Genomic DNA, 13,785 nt, shown 5'->3' on the forward strand with positions numbered 1-13,785 from the left:
ATATTGACTCTAGGGAGGAGGCAGCACTCTTCTATGTTTTGAATTTGGACTGCAGTACCAGTTTTAAATGCTAGGTGTCAGATTTACATATTGCTCCTTTAACATTAGCAGTTTGTTATAATGGGCGCAAAACATGGAGGGAAGAAAATCTCCTTAAACATTTCAAACACAAATTCATTTGATAACGTGTTCAGTGTGCCTGGTGTCAGTCTCCACCTGTCAGTCGTACTGGTTAACTTCTCTGTAAGTACATAAACTTCCTGGTTAGTCTTTAAACTTTTGCCAGTCAGGTGATCTGAGGCTTCTCTCTCTTTTGTTTTGTCTCAAGTTTCCCACAGGGGGCATCTCTCGAGGACCCAGACCCTCCCACTTTCAGTGGCCGTAAATTGGTTTTGTTCTTACGTCATCTTCCTCTAATTTGATTAGACAACTGACGCTGTCTGTCATGCTCACATTTTTTTCTATTAACTTTATTAACACACTACTAATTCCCCCCTGGAGAATAATGCACCAGGCATCACTGGTATGAAAGTTAAAAACTCTGGTACAGTGACATAAAAAGCTGACCTTCATTCAGACAGACAGATATGACAACTGTAGACAGATGTTAAATGTTACTTTTGATTCTTTCAGTCTTTTCTTTTGTTTATGATACTTTTCTCATAGATTATTTTAAGTGTGGCTGCTTCATGAGGAACATGTGCGTTATGAATTGCAGTCTGTTTTTCAGTTGCTAAATGTATCTTACCGTTGTAACAAACAAAATAAAATTCCCGGTTGCAGTCGTCATCATCCAACGATGTATCTGAATTCATTACCACACAGTGCTGTTTTGCACGAGCGTTATTTGGCTCATGTTTCTTCCAATTGTGGTTATCTCTTTCAGTGAATTCACCAGTACTTGACCATCTCCAGGAGTTTCTTTCGTTGCCACCAATTCCCTTCCAGGACAATGGGTCATCATGGAGCCCAATCCATGCCTGTGAGTGTTCTGTTCCTTTGAGCCTGTTATTGTCCGCCATGCTTTCAATGGTAGCCAGGTCGGTGTATTTCTCTCTGCAGTACTGTTGAGCGTCGGCCCAGTTCATCTTTAAGTCGATGTAGTGGAATTCACGGAGGGCATACAGGATGGGTGTGCAAAATCCTGGGGAACATGCTAAAGAGAATATTTGGCTGTTAAACATTATAATGCCTGTAACTTTTGATCAGAAAAATGTGTAAATGTTTTTTTTTTTTAAGGCTCAGCTATAATATTGATGCCTCATTGGGACCTAAAGAAGTTAATGAGAACATCAACATAAACATTGATTATGTCCAATAGATTTTTCTAATGTCTGAAATCTCTGAAGGGAGGGAGGGTGTCAGACCAATTAGCTGATTAACCTTTTCTTTTACATTTTAAAGCGTTTGAGTCATTTTATAGTAAAAAACACAATTTACACGAATACAGGACGAAATGAGCAAAAACATTAGAATCACTATTTTGTCCACTGGGGGCACCGAATTCAACATAAACACAAAGGTCCTTAAAGGAGCTAAACTAAAAAAACATAACTATTTAAACGACAGCTCGTTGAAACTTTCTCTCTGCTTTGTAGCGATCATTTCGCCTCCTCTGGCATTTTCCTGCCACATAAAATAAAAAGAACATGATGGTCTAAAGTCCACCATCAGCTCTGTGTTACTCTTTTGAATTATTTAGATAAAGATTACTGGCTGACACATCGCTCATTAAAATTGGAATCCGAAATCACATCAACACAGAAAGATTTGAAGTTGGAACTCTTACCAAAGAAGGATAGAAGCAAGGGCAATCTGTAATCCATTGCTGATTTCTTTGAAAAAAATAAAATAATAATTGAGAAACAGATCTGAGTCTATCTTACAATGACATCATTAAAAACACTAAATCAAAAAAAATCACTGTATATCACAGGAAAGCCAGCATTGTTATGCCGAGACAAAGACACTTACAAGCCACGTTTTCAAGAAAACAACAACAAGTTCACTCACTATCACGGGAAACAGAGTTAAATAACATGAAGCGATGCATGGCCACTTACGGCTTTTGAACATTTGGGTTTAAAAAAGGCATTTTTAAAAGATATGTGTTGATGATGCCTTTTCGAAGCTTAAAACTTAAATACAGTAAAGGCCTTTGCACACTGAGTCCACTGCGTCCATTTTTCAATTATTGAGAAAATTCAAAGTATGAGACCAAATGTCTTGTATTCATCACGCAGAGTGATCAAGCAGTGAAGATGATTTAGAATTTTAATAGTATAGAGGTATGGAAAGAGGTCACTCATAACCATACGCCTCCTAATCTATCGTCAAAGATAATGATATGTTTATAATAGATTTACTTACATGTCCAGTGTGAATGAAATCAAGCATTTGCACTCAGAAAATCAACCAAATTTGGATGGCTCGTGTTTACGAGGAAGAAATGGTCACCTCTCTCAGAGAATCCAGTTTTGTTCCATGGTTTGGTTACAGAATATTTCAATATCCAAATGAGCAACCTAACAAAGATTGTAGGCCAACCTCTGCTCTTTGCTGTGCTGTGCTTGCCAACTATGAATACATGTAAATAGAAACAGTGATGGCACCCATTGGTTTGCTGAAACCTAAAGTTTGGCATTTTGCTGCCGCCATATTGGTTTTAGGAAGAAATAACAAATTTCAAATCCATCACTGTTGGTTGAACTGTAAGTCGATGTTTATCTTCACAGACTTTTTGGTTGATTTTATAGACAAAATTACGTTGGCTGGGAAGTGCAAAAAATACTTACAAAGTGTGAAAAACTTTTGAAAAGCTTAATGCAAAATTACATTTTTGAAAACATTTTCACATTTTATAAAAGAGGATTACAAAAGCAAAACATAAAACCAATTAAAAACCAATATGGCGACAGCAACATGGCAAACTTTAGGTTTCAACAAAGTCAACAAACCAATGGGTGTCATCACTGTTTCTATTTCCATGTATTCACAGTCGACAAGCACAGCACAGCAAAGAGCAGAGGTTGGCCTACATTTGTTTACATCCAGGACAAGGTGACCTTTGTTAGGTTGCTCATTTGGATATTGAAATATTTTAAATCCAAACTTGTGAACAAAACTGGATCCTCTGAGAGAGGTGACCGACATCTCCTCGCAAACACGAGCCATTCCAAGTTTGGTTGATTTTCTGAGTGCAAATGCTTGATTTCATTCACACTGGACATGTAAGTAAATCTATTATAAACATATCATTATCTTTGAAGATAGATTAGGAGGCATATGATTATGAGTGACCTCTTTTCATACCTCTATACTATTAAAATTCAAAATCATCTTCACTGCTTGATCACTCTGCGTGATGAATACAAGACATTTGGTCTCATACTTTGATTTTTCTCAATAATTGAAAAATGGATGCAGTGGACTCAGTGTGCAAAGGCCTTTACTGTATTTTAGTTTTAACTTTCTAAAAGGCATCATCTTCACATATCTTTTAAAAATGCCATTTTTTTTAAACCCAAATGTTCAAAAGCCGTAAGTGGCCATGCATCGCCTCATGTTATTTAACTCTGTTTCCCGTGATAGTGAGTGAACTTGTTGTTGTTTTCTTGAAACCTTGGCTTGTTAGTGTCTTTGTCTCAGCATAACAATGCTGGATTTCCTGTGATATAAAGTGAATTTATAGAGAACTTGAGTAAACGGCTGAAATGATCTCATTATCACAGGACGACACCTTTTCCTTTTAGGGCTTCCGTACAAATGCATTCACTTGTATAATGATTATGAAGTATTTGGTTAAGTTATTTTATTAAGTGGGATTTTTTTTGATTTAGTGTTTTTAATGATGTCATTGTAAGATAGACTCAGATTTGTTTCTCAATTATTATTTTATTTTTTTCAGAGAAATCAGCAATGGATTACAGATTGCCCTTGCTTCTATCCTTCTTTGGTAAGAGTTTCAACTTCAAATCTTTCTGTGTTGATGTGATTTTGGTTTCCAGTTTTGATGAGCGATGTGTCCATCACTAATCTTTATTTAAATAATTCAAAAGAGTAACACAGAGCTGATGGTAGACCATCATGTTCTTTTTTTAAATGCCAGAGGAGGACACCAAAGCTGTAAAATTGATCTAGTAGCCGTAGAGGAGTCCACTTCCTGAGCACTGCCGTGGTGCCCTTGAGCAAGGCACCTAACCCCTCAACCAGCCCAGTAGCGGCCGGCCCAGTGTCAGTAAAATCTTTAATCTAATCAGTGCATAGAAAAGAATCGAAAGAAATGTGTTTGTCATTGCACAATGTACAAAAAATATCTTTCATCTCACTTTTCATGTGACATGATGGTTGAATTGCTGTGTGGGTATCTCCTCTGCAAATATTCAAAATGTTCTCCTGTATCCACACACCCAAGTGTAACCTTTTTGATGCCCTGAGTGGGCGCAGTTCCACACCTCCAGACAACATTGACACACTAACCACAAAATCGAGACAAAGAAATATATATTTAGCCGTCCGAACTTTGTGTGCAGTGTGTGTTTAAAATGTTCAAGTGACTAAATTTAACAATCAGTGACTGGTTATTTTGGGTTTCTTATATTTTTTAATCAATGTATCAAATATAAAACTTAAAGCTCCTTTAAGGACCTTTGTTCTTGTGTTGATTTCAGCGCCCCCAGTGGACATCATTTTCTTTTTTTGTCCTGTATTCATGTAAATTGTGGCTTGTACTATAAAAAAAACTCCAACGCTTTAAAATGTGAAATAAAAGTATAATCAGTCAATGACTTTGCCTGACTCCCACCCCCCCCCCCCTTTACTGCCAATTCATACATACTACGTGCTAGCCGCAGTCCATCAGCGCCGCGCACTACGCCGTACTTAGCTGCCACTCTAGTCAATCATTGTGTTCACACAGCGTGCGCTGCCGTCCATCTCCGGCGGGTGCCACATTCGAAAAATCTATTGGACATAGTCAATGTTTATGTTGATGTTCTCATTAGCTTCTTTAGGTCCAAATGATCAATATTAATATTAATCAATATTATAGCTGAGCCTTAAAGAAAAAAGCATTTACACATTTTTCTGATCAAAAGTTACAGGCATTATAATGTTTAACAGCCAAATATTCTCTTTAGCATGTTCCCCAGGATTTTGCACACCCATGCTGTATGCCCTCCGTGAATTCCACTACATCGACTTAAAGATGAACTGGACCGACGCTCAACAGTACTGCAGAGAGAAATACACCGACCTGGCTACCATTGAAAGCATGGCGGACAATAACAGGCTCAAAGGAACAGAATCCACATTCACATGGATTGGACTCCATGATGACCCATTGTCCTGGAAGGGAATTGGTGGGAACGAAAGAAACTCCTGGAGATGGTCAAGTACTGGTGAATTCACTGGAAGAGATAACCACAACTGGAGACAATCTGAACCAAATTACGCTCGTGCAAAACAGCACTGTGTGGTAATGAATTCAGATACATCATTGGATGATGGAGACTGCAACTGGGAATTTTATTTTGTTTGTTACAACGGTAAGATACATTTAGTAACTGAAAAACAGACTGCAATTCATAACACACATGTTCCTCATGAAGCAGCCACACTTAAAATAATCTATGAGAAAAGTATCATAAACAAAAGAAAAGACTGAAAGAATCAAAAGTAACATTCAACATCTGTCTACAGTTGTCATATCTGTCTGTCTGAATGAAGGTCAGCTTTTTATGTCACTGTACCAGAGTTTTTAACTTTCATACCAGTTATGCCTGGTGCATTATTCTCCAGGGGGGAATTAGTAGTGTGTTAATAAAGTTAATAGAAAACAATGTGAGCATGACAGGCAGCGTCAGTTGTCTAATCAAATTAGAGGAAAATGACGTAAGAACAAAACCAATTCACGGCCACTGAAAGTGGGAGGGTCTGGGTCCTCGAGAGATGCCCCCTGTGGGAAACTTGAGACAAAACAAAAGAGAGAGAAGCCTCAGATCACCTGACTGGCAAAAGTTTAAAGACTAACCAGGAAGTTTATGTACTTACAGAGAAGTTAATCAGTATGACTGACAGGTGGAGACTGACACCAGGCACACTGAACGCATTATCAAATGAATTTGTGTTTAAAATGTTTAAGGAGATTTTCTTCCCTCTATGTTTTGCGCCCATTATAACAAACTGCTAATGTTAAAGGAGCAATATGTAAATCTGACACCTAGCATTTAAAACTGGTACTGCAGTCCAAATTCAAAACATAGAAGAGTGCTGCCTCCTCCCTAGAGTCAATATGCATGCAGGTTGTCATGTTGCGTACACTGAAGCTTCACTTTTATCTCCTTTATCTCTTCTTCTCCAATATTTATCATAGATTCGTCATGTTTCTGATTGTGCAGCTTATATGTAAAAAAGGTTGGGTAGAATCACTTATATCTGAACCAGTTCGCTTGCGTCTTCAGCGATGCAATACCTGTCGGTTTGCCGTTTGCCTGGAAACCCGTGAGGCGTTCATAACGGCCATTTGGGGGTACCTGAAAACCTCCTACTTCTCTGGTCCAAACAAATCCAGAGCATTCAGGAGCAGAATCTAAAGTTAGAAGGAGGACATACTGGCTGCTGCATTGTTGCCAGAGAAGCTAGCACTTCAACATAGCATGTTTCCTTAATGTCTGATCATATAGTAAGCTCACTTTATCATTCAATTCTTCAGTAGATATCTTACATATTGGACCTTTAAATAAGTCTCTTTAGAAATCAAACTATATCTCTTTTTCGACCAAAACAACAAGAAAACAAAAAACAACAAAAAAGTCCTTGGCGCCCAATATTGAGCAGTTTCTTGTTTTTCATTACCAGAAAATGCAAGGGAACTCCAGTCTTGGAAATTGTCTAACTTGGACAACTACATTGTCCAATTTTGTGTGGCACTGTTGTCCAATACCAATTAACATCAGGGGACAATAAAGTGTATCCTTACAATCCTTAAATACTTACTAATGCAAGGCAGGCCAGTTTATTTATATAGCACATTTCAGCAGTACTTAGGCAATGTTTCCAAATGCTGTCAATGTATTTATGACCAAGGTCACCCAAACCCTTAACCATTTCCACTTATCTGTACATATCTGAATTGATTTTTTACAAACACTGCCATCTTCTCACATTTGCCATCCTTTATCTTTAATGTAGCTGCAAATCCTCCAGGCCAGAGAACATTTGTCTTAATTCAAAAAGCAATGAATTGGACGGATGCCCGGGAATACTGCAGAAATCACCACACAGACCTGGCTATGATGCTGACTGAACCGGAAGCTCGAGATCTGGGGACAGTAAAAGGTCCTCATCGAGTTTGGATTGGTATGTACCGAGAACCATGGAGGTGGTCCGACAACAGAAACAGCTCCTTCAAAAACTGGAGAGACGGAGAGCCAAATAACGCCGCGTCTGCTCAGTACTGTGTGTACTTTTATCGGGATTACACATGGGGGGACAGTGACTGTTCAAAGCTGTTTCCCTTCTGGTGCCAAACAGGTGACAAAAGAAAATTGTTTTCATGAACACTTCTCAGTTGTCTATCTTGCCAGTCAAAAATATTATTTTGTTGGTTTGTTTGCATGTTTCTCGGACGGACCAGTCCCCAAAAAGAAAATCTACAAGTTGAAGATGAAGATTAAGACTAATGTTGACCTCTCCAATCCCGCTTTAAACACCCAGCTCCTACAAAAGGTAAACTCCGCCCACAAAGCTGCTTTCCATTCAAAGTCTCTGTGATAAAAGCAAAACTGTAGATGTGAATACTTGTAGAAATACTTTGCCTCTCCAGAAGGTGCTTCATTTATGTAGCCTACATTTTCAGCGCTGAAATTGCACTTCCTGGTGTATTTTAAAAGTAACTGGCAATATTTGGAAGAAACAAATACTAGAGAGAATGGCTTATGTGACTTCATGATGTATGAAATCATCAGAACAATGTTTTTACAGACAGACTGTATTAAACTTGGTAATAGTCTCTGTGATGTCACGTATTGGTTTCTGAAGAGACCATAAGAAGCTCATAATCGGTGTCGTAATATTAGAGAGGCTATCCCTCCCAAACTGTCGGTGCTTTCACACATGCACAAAACTCCTGAAAACGTCCTGAAGTTTTTTGAGCGAGCTGCATGTGTGAAAGCAAACAATACCCGCATTTTCTTTCTGTCAGCCCCCTACTAAATTTTCTGCATTAAGTTGGGGTGAGCAAGTGTGAGAATGCAGAATATTCAGAATTCAGGGTCTGGAAGGAGAAACTCCGGGTGAAGCCCGAGCGAAATATTTGGCTGTTTGCGTTCACATATACAGCTCCTCTTGGAGTTTTCTGTAAGTGTGGAAGCCCAAGTGAACTTCAAGTGTGAAATAATGTGGACTTGATTCTTTAAAAGAAGAAAACAAATGTGTTTAATGAAGCATGATGTACATTCTTGCAAACTATGGTCCCATTTATAGACAAATTCATGATGAGGCAGGATATGCTCAACCACGGTTACTTGTTAAAGAAGATACAGACGTAACATTGTGCATCTACCGAGCAGCAACCTCCAGTGTTGGGAAAGTTAAGCCGATGTAGAAGTGAAAAATCCTGTACATAGTCGAGTATCGAGTAACAAAATGTCTCGATCAGCACAAACCTTACGGGGGAAGACTTTGTTTATAACTCATCAGTTTTTGATTTTATGAAGGATAAGAGTTATTCACAATAAGGGGAGAAGCTGACCTGATTGACAGGTGGGTTTGATGCAATGGTTTGTCAAGGGGCTGAAAACCCACCTCAGCTTCAGGTCTCAGCCTGTCGTTAGGTTGAATGAAAGTTAGGTTGAGACAGCATTTCCTGCACGCCGACCGCCATCGATGAGATTCCAACACCCCCTGCAGTAACAGATGGGTGACGTCCCTCAGGCGTCATATTTTAATATTTACAGTCTATGACATCCACCCTGCATATGGTCACTTTTGGTCGGAAAAACAAGATTGTATTATGTTGTGCTTTATGAAAGAAGATTCTCAAATTACTAACTTTGTTCACAGCTAGGTGAAGTGATGTCTGAGAAGGACCTGGCTAACGTAAAACTGCGGTGGAGTATTCAACCCAGAAAACAAGAGGAAGAGGAAGATGAAGACAAGAAGGAATGCTCTGCAAATTGATGGCAGGTGATGAAGGTTTTTTTTTTTTTTTTAAATTCTTGCTGACCGCAAGAATTTCAAACAAAATTTCCAGGGGTTGTTCAAAGAAAGTTTTGTCCAATTGTCCATCATAACTATCTATCCTGGAGATAAATTGCATGACGAGCATCTGCAATTGTTGCTGTTTCTATTTAAGTTCTGTGTTTTGGTCCGTACCTTTGCCTGACTGCAAACAAGTAACAAAAATAAGTTGATGTCTCAAAATTGGGGTGCAGTGCTGGTCTGTTTGACTGAAATTATTTTGCTGCAATACTTTGATACCTTGAGTACTTTGAGTGGATTTCTGAGGCACCCTCAATCAGCTGATCACCAGAGCAGGGAGATGGAGCAATGATGTTGAATGAAGGAAAAAGAATCAATGTGTGGGAGAATGAAAACAGTCTTCCTGCTTGAACTTATGCTGAGCTCCATTCCCATTTTATTGATTACTCTGAGCCCTCTGAAGGAAAAAAGGGACTTTTTAATGTAAAAAAAACACTTTAAGTTTTGATTGAGAATAATTATTTTTTAGGTGTTTATTCAATGCTTAGTGAGGGAATTGAACTAACTCTCTCAGAAGTTGTGTTTAAAACTATTATCAGACAGGATTGTGTGTGAACTGTAGTGTTCTGTGTGCTTAAAATAAGATAGTTTAGACATATCCATTTACTGAATTCTTGTGTTTATGTGTGTTAGAGCTTCGTCACAGCAGTCACAGACTATTATAGTAACCAGAAAACTAAAGCAGGCATTGATGAGCTCCATCTACATATCCCATAAAAAGTGGCAAACAAAGGTGTAAACGTTTTTATGAGCTGGTTGTTGTAACCACGTGCCTGATTTGAGGGGGTGCTGCAGCACCTTCAACACCCCTACATCTTACGTCCTTGAATCAAGCATGCATTTCCCCAATGCCTTCAACGAGGGATAAATCCTTGCACAGCTGTCACACCCTGACTTCACTTCATTTGCATCCTACATAGCACATGCTTTTTTTGCATTGATCTCTTTAGGAAATCTGAATTGAAGGCAAAATGAAGTAATCCATCCAATATGTAAATAACATAACAATGGCTCACTGTTGAACAGGTGGCAGCAGAAATAAAGAAGAAATGTACAAATGCAGTTTCTTCCCTCACTCCATGTTATCAGCTAAAACAACTAGTGCCCGACCGATGTTTGATATGATGAACCAATCACGCCTTCCCCGTCTCCCTTGGCTTTTGAGGGAGCATAGAGGGGAGGGGGGTGGGTGCAGACGGAGCACTGAGAGAATGCTACTTTAAAAATCATGCTAGTTTTTGAAAATCATCAACCCTGCCTATGAAACTAACCAATATTTTCATATTTTTGTAGACTTCTTTGTACAACGATAGCCACGTGATGCGCTCATGTCGGCAGATATTATCGGCTATTTTTGTAGACTTCCTCGTACTCACAGTTTAGTTTTTAAGATATTTGTTCCAATATTGTCCAAGTTGAAACTATTTGATTGGAATCATGTCATGAATTAATAGCCCAGCCGTGTGACTACATAACATGGAGACAGTCCGTACATATCAATGACCAGAGCAGAAATCTGTTGCCAATGAAGGTGACCCAAGGCAAATAGCTCATTTGCATATTCAAATATGTGCAGAGGTGCAGCTAAGTACTTGATGATTCTCGGAGATGACTTTCAAACGATCAATGGAGGATGTGAGGGATTTCATCCTTGACAAATCTCCTGGTAGGCATTCAAAAAGGATTTCTAATTTAAACATCATTAAGTACTTATCTGAAGGTAATGGTTCCATGATGAGTCATTTTCTGTGTTTAAGGATCTACACATGTTATTGAATATATTCAGATGCTGTTTATTAGGTTCATTATTTACTGTCACAAGTTATTCTGTTTTATTTTCCATTTGTAATCTTTTTCTTCTCCTGAACATTTGTGTCCATGCTTATACATGCATAATCTGTTTCACCTCCATAATCACATGGTTGACCTTTCACCTTTTTTAAGTTGATCTTAATCGTTTTTTCTGGTAAATGAAAGTACAATGAAAGCGGATGGGGGAAATCTTTAAATCTACTTTCACTCACTTTACGTTTTCATTGTTCTCAGCTCTTTCAACTATTTGTGTTGCAGTCATTTAAAGAAATACATTTTAGTGGTTTTGAACAATAACGTTTTTTTGGTGTTATAATGGGTGTGTATGTGGTTATAGTTACAGTGTAGAGGACATAAATAATAAAAACATAATTTTTAAAACTCTTCTCCCCCAAGCCCACCATTTTCCTTTAAAAGCATGATGTAGGTGGACTTGTGGATGCTGCTGTTGGCGGGTTATAAAGTGTTTCAGTTTTGATAATAACTCGGAACTTCACTTTATTTGCAGTTAGAATTTTGTTCAGATTGGTCCAAAGTAGGGCCCGACCGATATGGGATTTTTGAGGCAGATACTGATATCTATATTAAGAAGAGAAGAAATCAGATATAGATATATTGGCCGATATCTTTATTAGATCTATCTTCAATTTGTAGAGATATAGATAAAACACAGACATCTTTAGCTTTGATCCCTCAAATGTAGTAATCAACAACGTGGAAAAGATATTTAATGAAGACAAGATGGTCACTCGACTTGAAAGTAACTGTGCATGCAAGTGCATCACTGCTTGGCACTCTGGAGGGTGATGTTTGTTGTAATCCATATAGCGCCCTCTGCTGGTGGAAGAGAACTGCTAGTGTGAAACAAACATAAAATGCTATTTGACTGGTGAATAAATCGAGTAATATCAGCATATCTGCAAAATAAATTAGCCAATACCGATAGTCACTTAATAGGATAATATCTGCCGAAATTATCAGTTGGCTGATTAATCGGTCGGATGATACATTTCTTGATTTAAACAGCACGGTATGTAAAACAAGGGATGCTGGGTCTTCGTTATATAGCAATGAGTTAGGTCTTTTACCTTCTTTCTGTAAAGTGTCTCGAGATAACACTTGTTATGAATTGGCCCTACACAAATAAAGATTGATTAATTGAAACATTTCCCTCCATGTTTGTTCAAACTTCATCAAAGTTTGTGAAAATGAAATAAAACCTGAAATGGACAGAATTTTGAGAAGAGTTTTCCAGTTTTGTGATTTATGTTTTTAATGTTGTGAGCATTTAAAGTTGACCAGCCAATAAAAAAATATAAATAAAAAAGAGTTTTGGATTTGTGTTTATTTGTTATTGCCTCACGTTGTGAGAAGGTGAGAAATATTCCTGTCTTCAGTGTGGTTCAGTTGGTGGAGAAATTGATTGGTCCAGCAATTTGAACAACCCAAAAGTAACAAGTTCACTTCACCAACAACGTAAGAATTACATAGTTTTTGAGTAATTATTAAAGGCAAGTACAAGGGAAGGATATCATACCATTGAACCCACAGGGGCGCTGCAAGAACATTAAAACATCATAATCTTACAAATCAGTTTAACGTGTCTAGAAGGAACTTGTTAAATGTTCAAGCACAGTGCCAATAGCCACAGCTTGTATCTCAATTTCAGGAAAGTTTTATGGATGGGAAAGCTTGACAAGTCAGAAGCAGTGATTAGTTTCGCCTGCGGGTGGTGCTCAAGGATTTAAAGATTTCAGCAGCAGCTTGCAGGGGGGCAGAGGCTGCAGAGAAGCCTAGGAGTAGAAGTGGCTGAAGCTCACAATGGCCCAGTCGAGTCCATAAACACATCTCAATCAGATCTACAAATCCATATTTTGATCCAACTTTTGAAGATTTGTTGGGAAGTAAAAGCACAATCGTTGAATCAGTTTCAATACGCCCCCTCCTGAATAACTTTGTAAACAAGACACCGATCCCTCTTAAGAAAGATTTCAAAAAGTAATTGTACAGAATATTGGCTTTATTATAAAACCTGGGGCATTTTCCACAGACAACCAATCTACATTTGTACAGATCCATTAATCAGATTTTTATCACAAAAAAGGAGAGACTGTGTTCAGAGCAGTTCACCTGCCTGAGCTCACCAAGGATTGTTTGTAATACAAAACTGGAGCATATTCAGTAACATGCACAACGTTTGTGATGTTGCAGCCGTGTGCTAGATGTGAAAGTTGCTGCCTCGGACGTGAGTTTTGACCCCCTATGGGAGGAAAAAGAACGAGGTCGAGAATATTTTCTTTAGAGAAACATCGTGCAAACAGTCGCATGTCCCAGAATACGCTCCAGGAAAAAAACAAACTGTTCAGAATTGTATACAATCATATAATTTAAAAATCCCTAACCCCTGACAAAATAACTATAATAGAAGCAACTAAAGCACACAGCAGTCATTAGGTGTCAAACCCTCCCACCCATCCACCCAACATGTAACATGTATTTCAATACACCTCCTCACGTTGCTTAGGAGTTGCACTCCTGAGTAGTATAGGGTCTCGACTCCAACGTTACCTTAGCTTCTCGCAGGTCTTTAAGCTAAGTGGAAGTTCAGAAACATACTGGGTTTTTGAAAAATTAAGTCAAGTTGTGAATTCCAAAGCCAAGAAACCCACTCACTTGTTGCCATTTTACCGCTTCCCTGCAAAATGAATCCAC

The 13,785-nt window shown here is 38.4% G+C and overlaps 1 protein-coding gene across 1 annotated transcript; it reads left to right on the forward strand.

Annotated features, from left to right (window-relative positions):
- Nucleotides 1-5,157: 5,157 nt before the first annotated feature.
- LOC109998190 (putative C-type lectin domain family 20 member A) lies at nucleotides 5,158-12,536 on the forward strand. The gene is made up of 3 exons (XM_065965847.1): nucleotides 5,158-5,546; nucleotides 7,192-7,728; nucleotides 9,064-12,536. The coding sequence occupies exons 1-2, from the start codon at nucleotides 5,165-5,167 to the stop codon at nucleotides 7,557-7,559; spliced, it is 750 nt and encodes a 249-aa protein (XP_065821919.1). The 5' UTR covers nucleotides 5,158-5,164; the 3' UTR covers nucleotides 7,560-7,728; nucleotides 9,064-12,536.
- Nucleotides 12,537-13,785: the final 1,249 nt, after the last annotated feature.

The sequence above is a fragment of the Labrus bergylta genome, chromosome 17 (genome assembly GCF_963930695.1).
Source record: "Labrus bergylta chromosome 17, fLabBer1.1, whole genome shotgun sequence".
In the NCBI taxonomy this organism is placed as follows: Eukaryota; Metazoa; Chordata; class Actinopteri; order Labriformes; family Labridae; genus Labrus; species Labrus bergylta.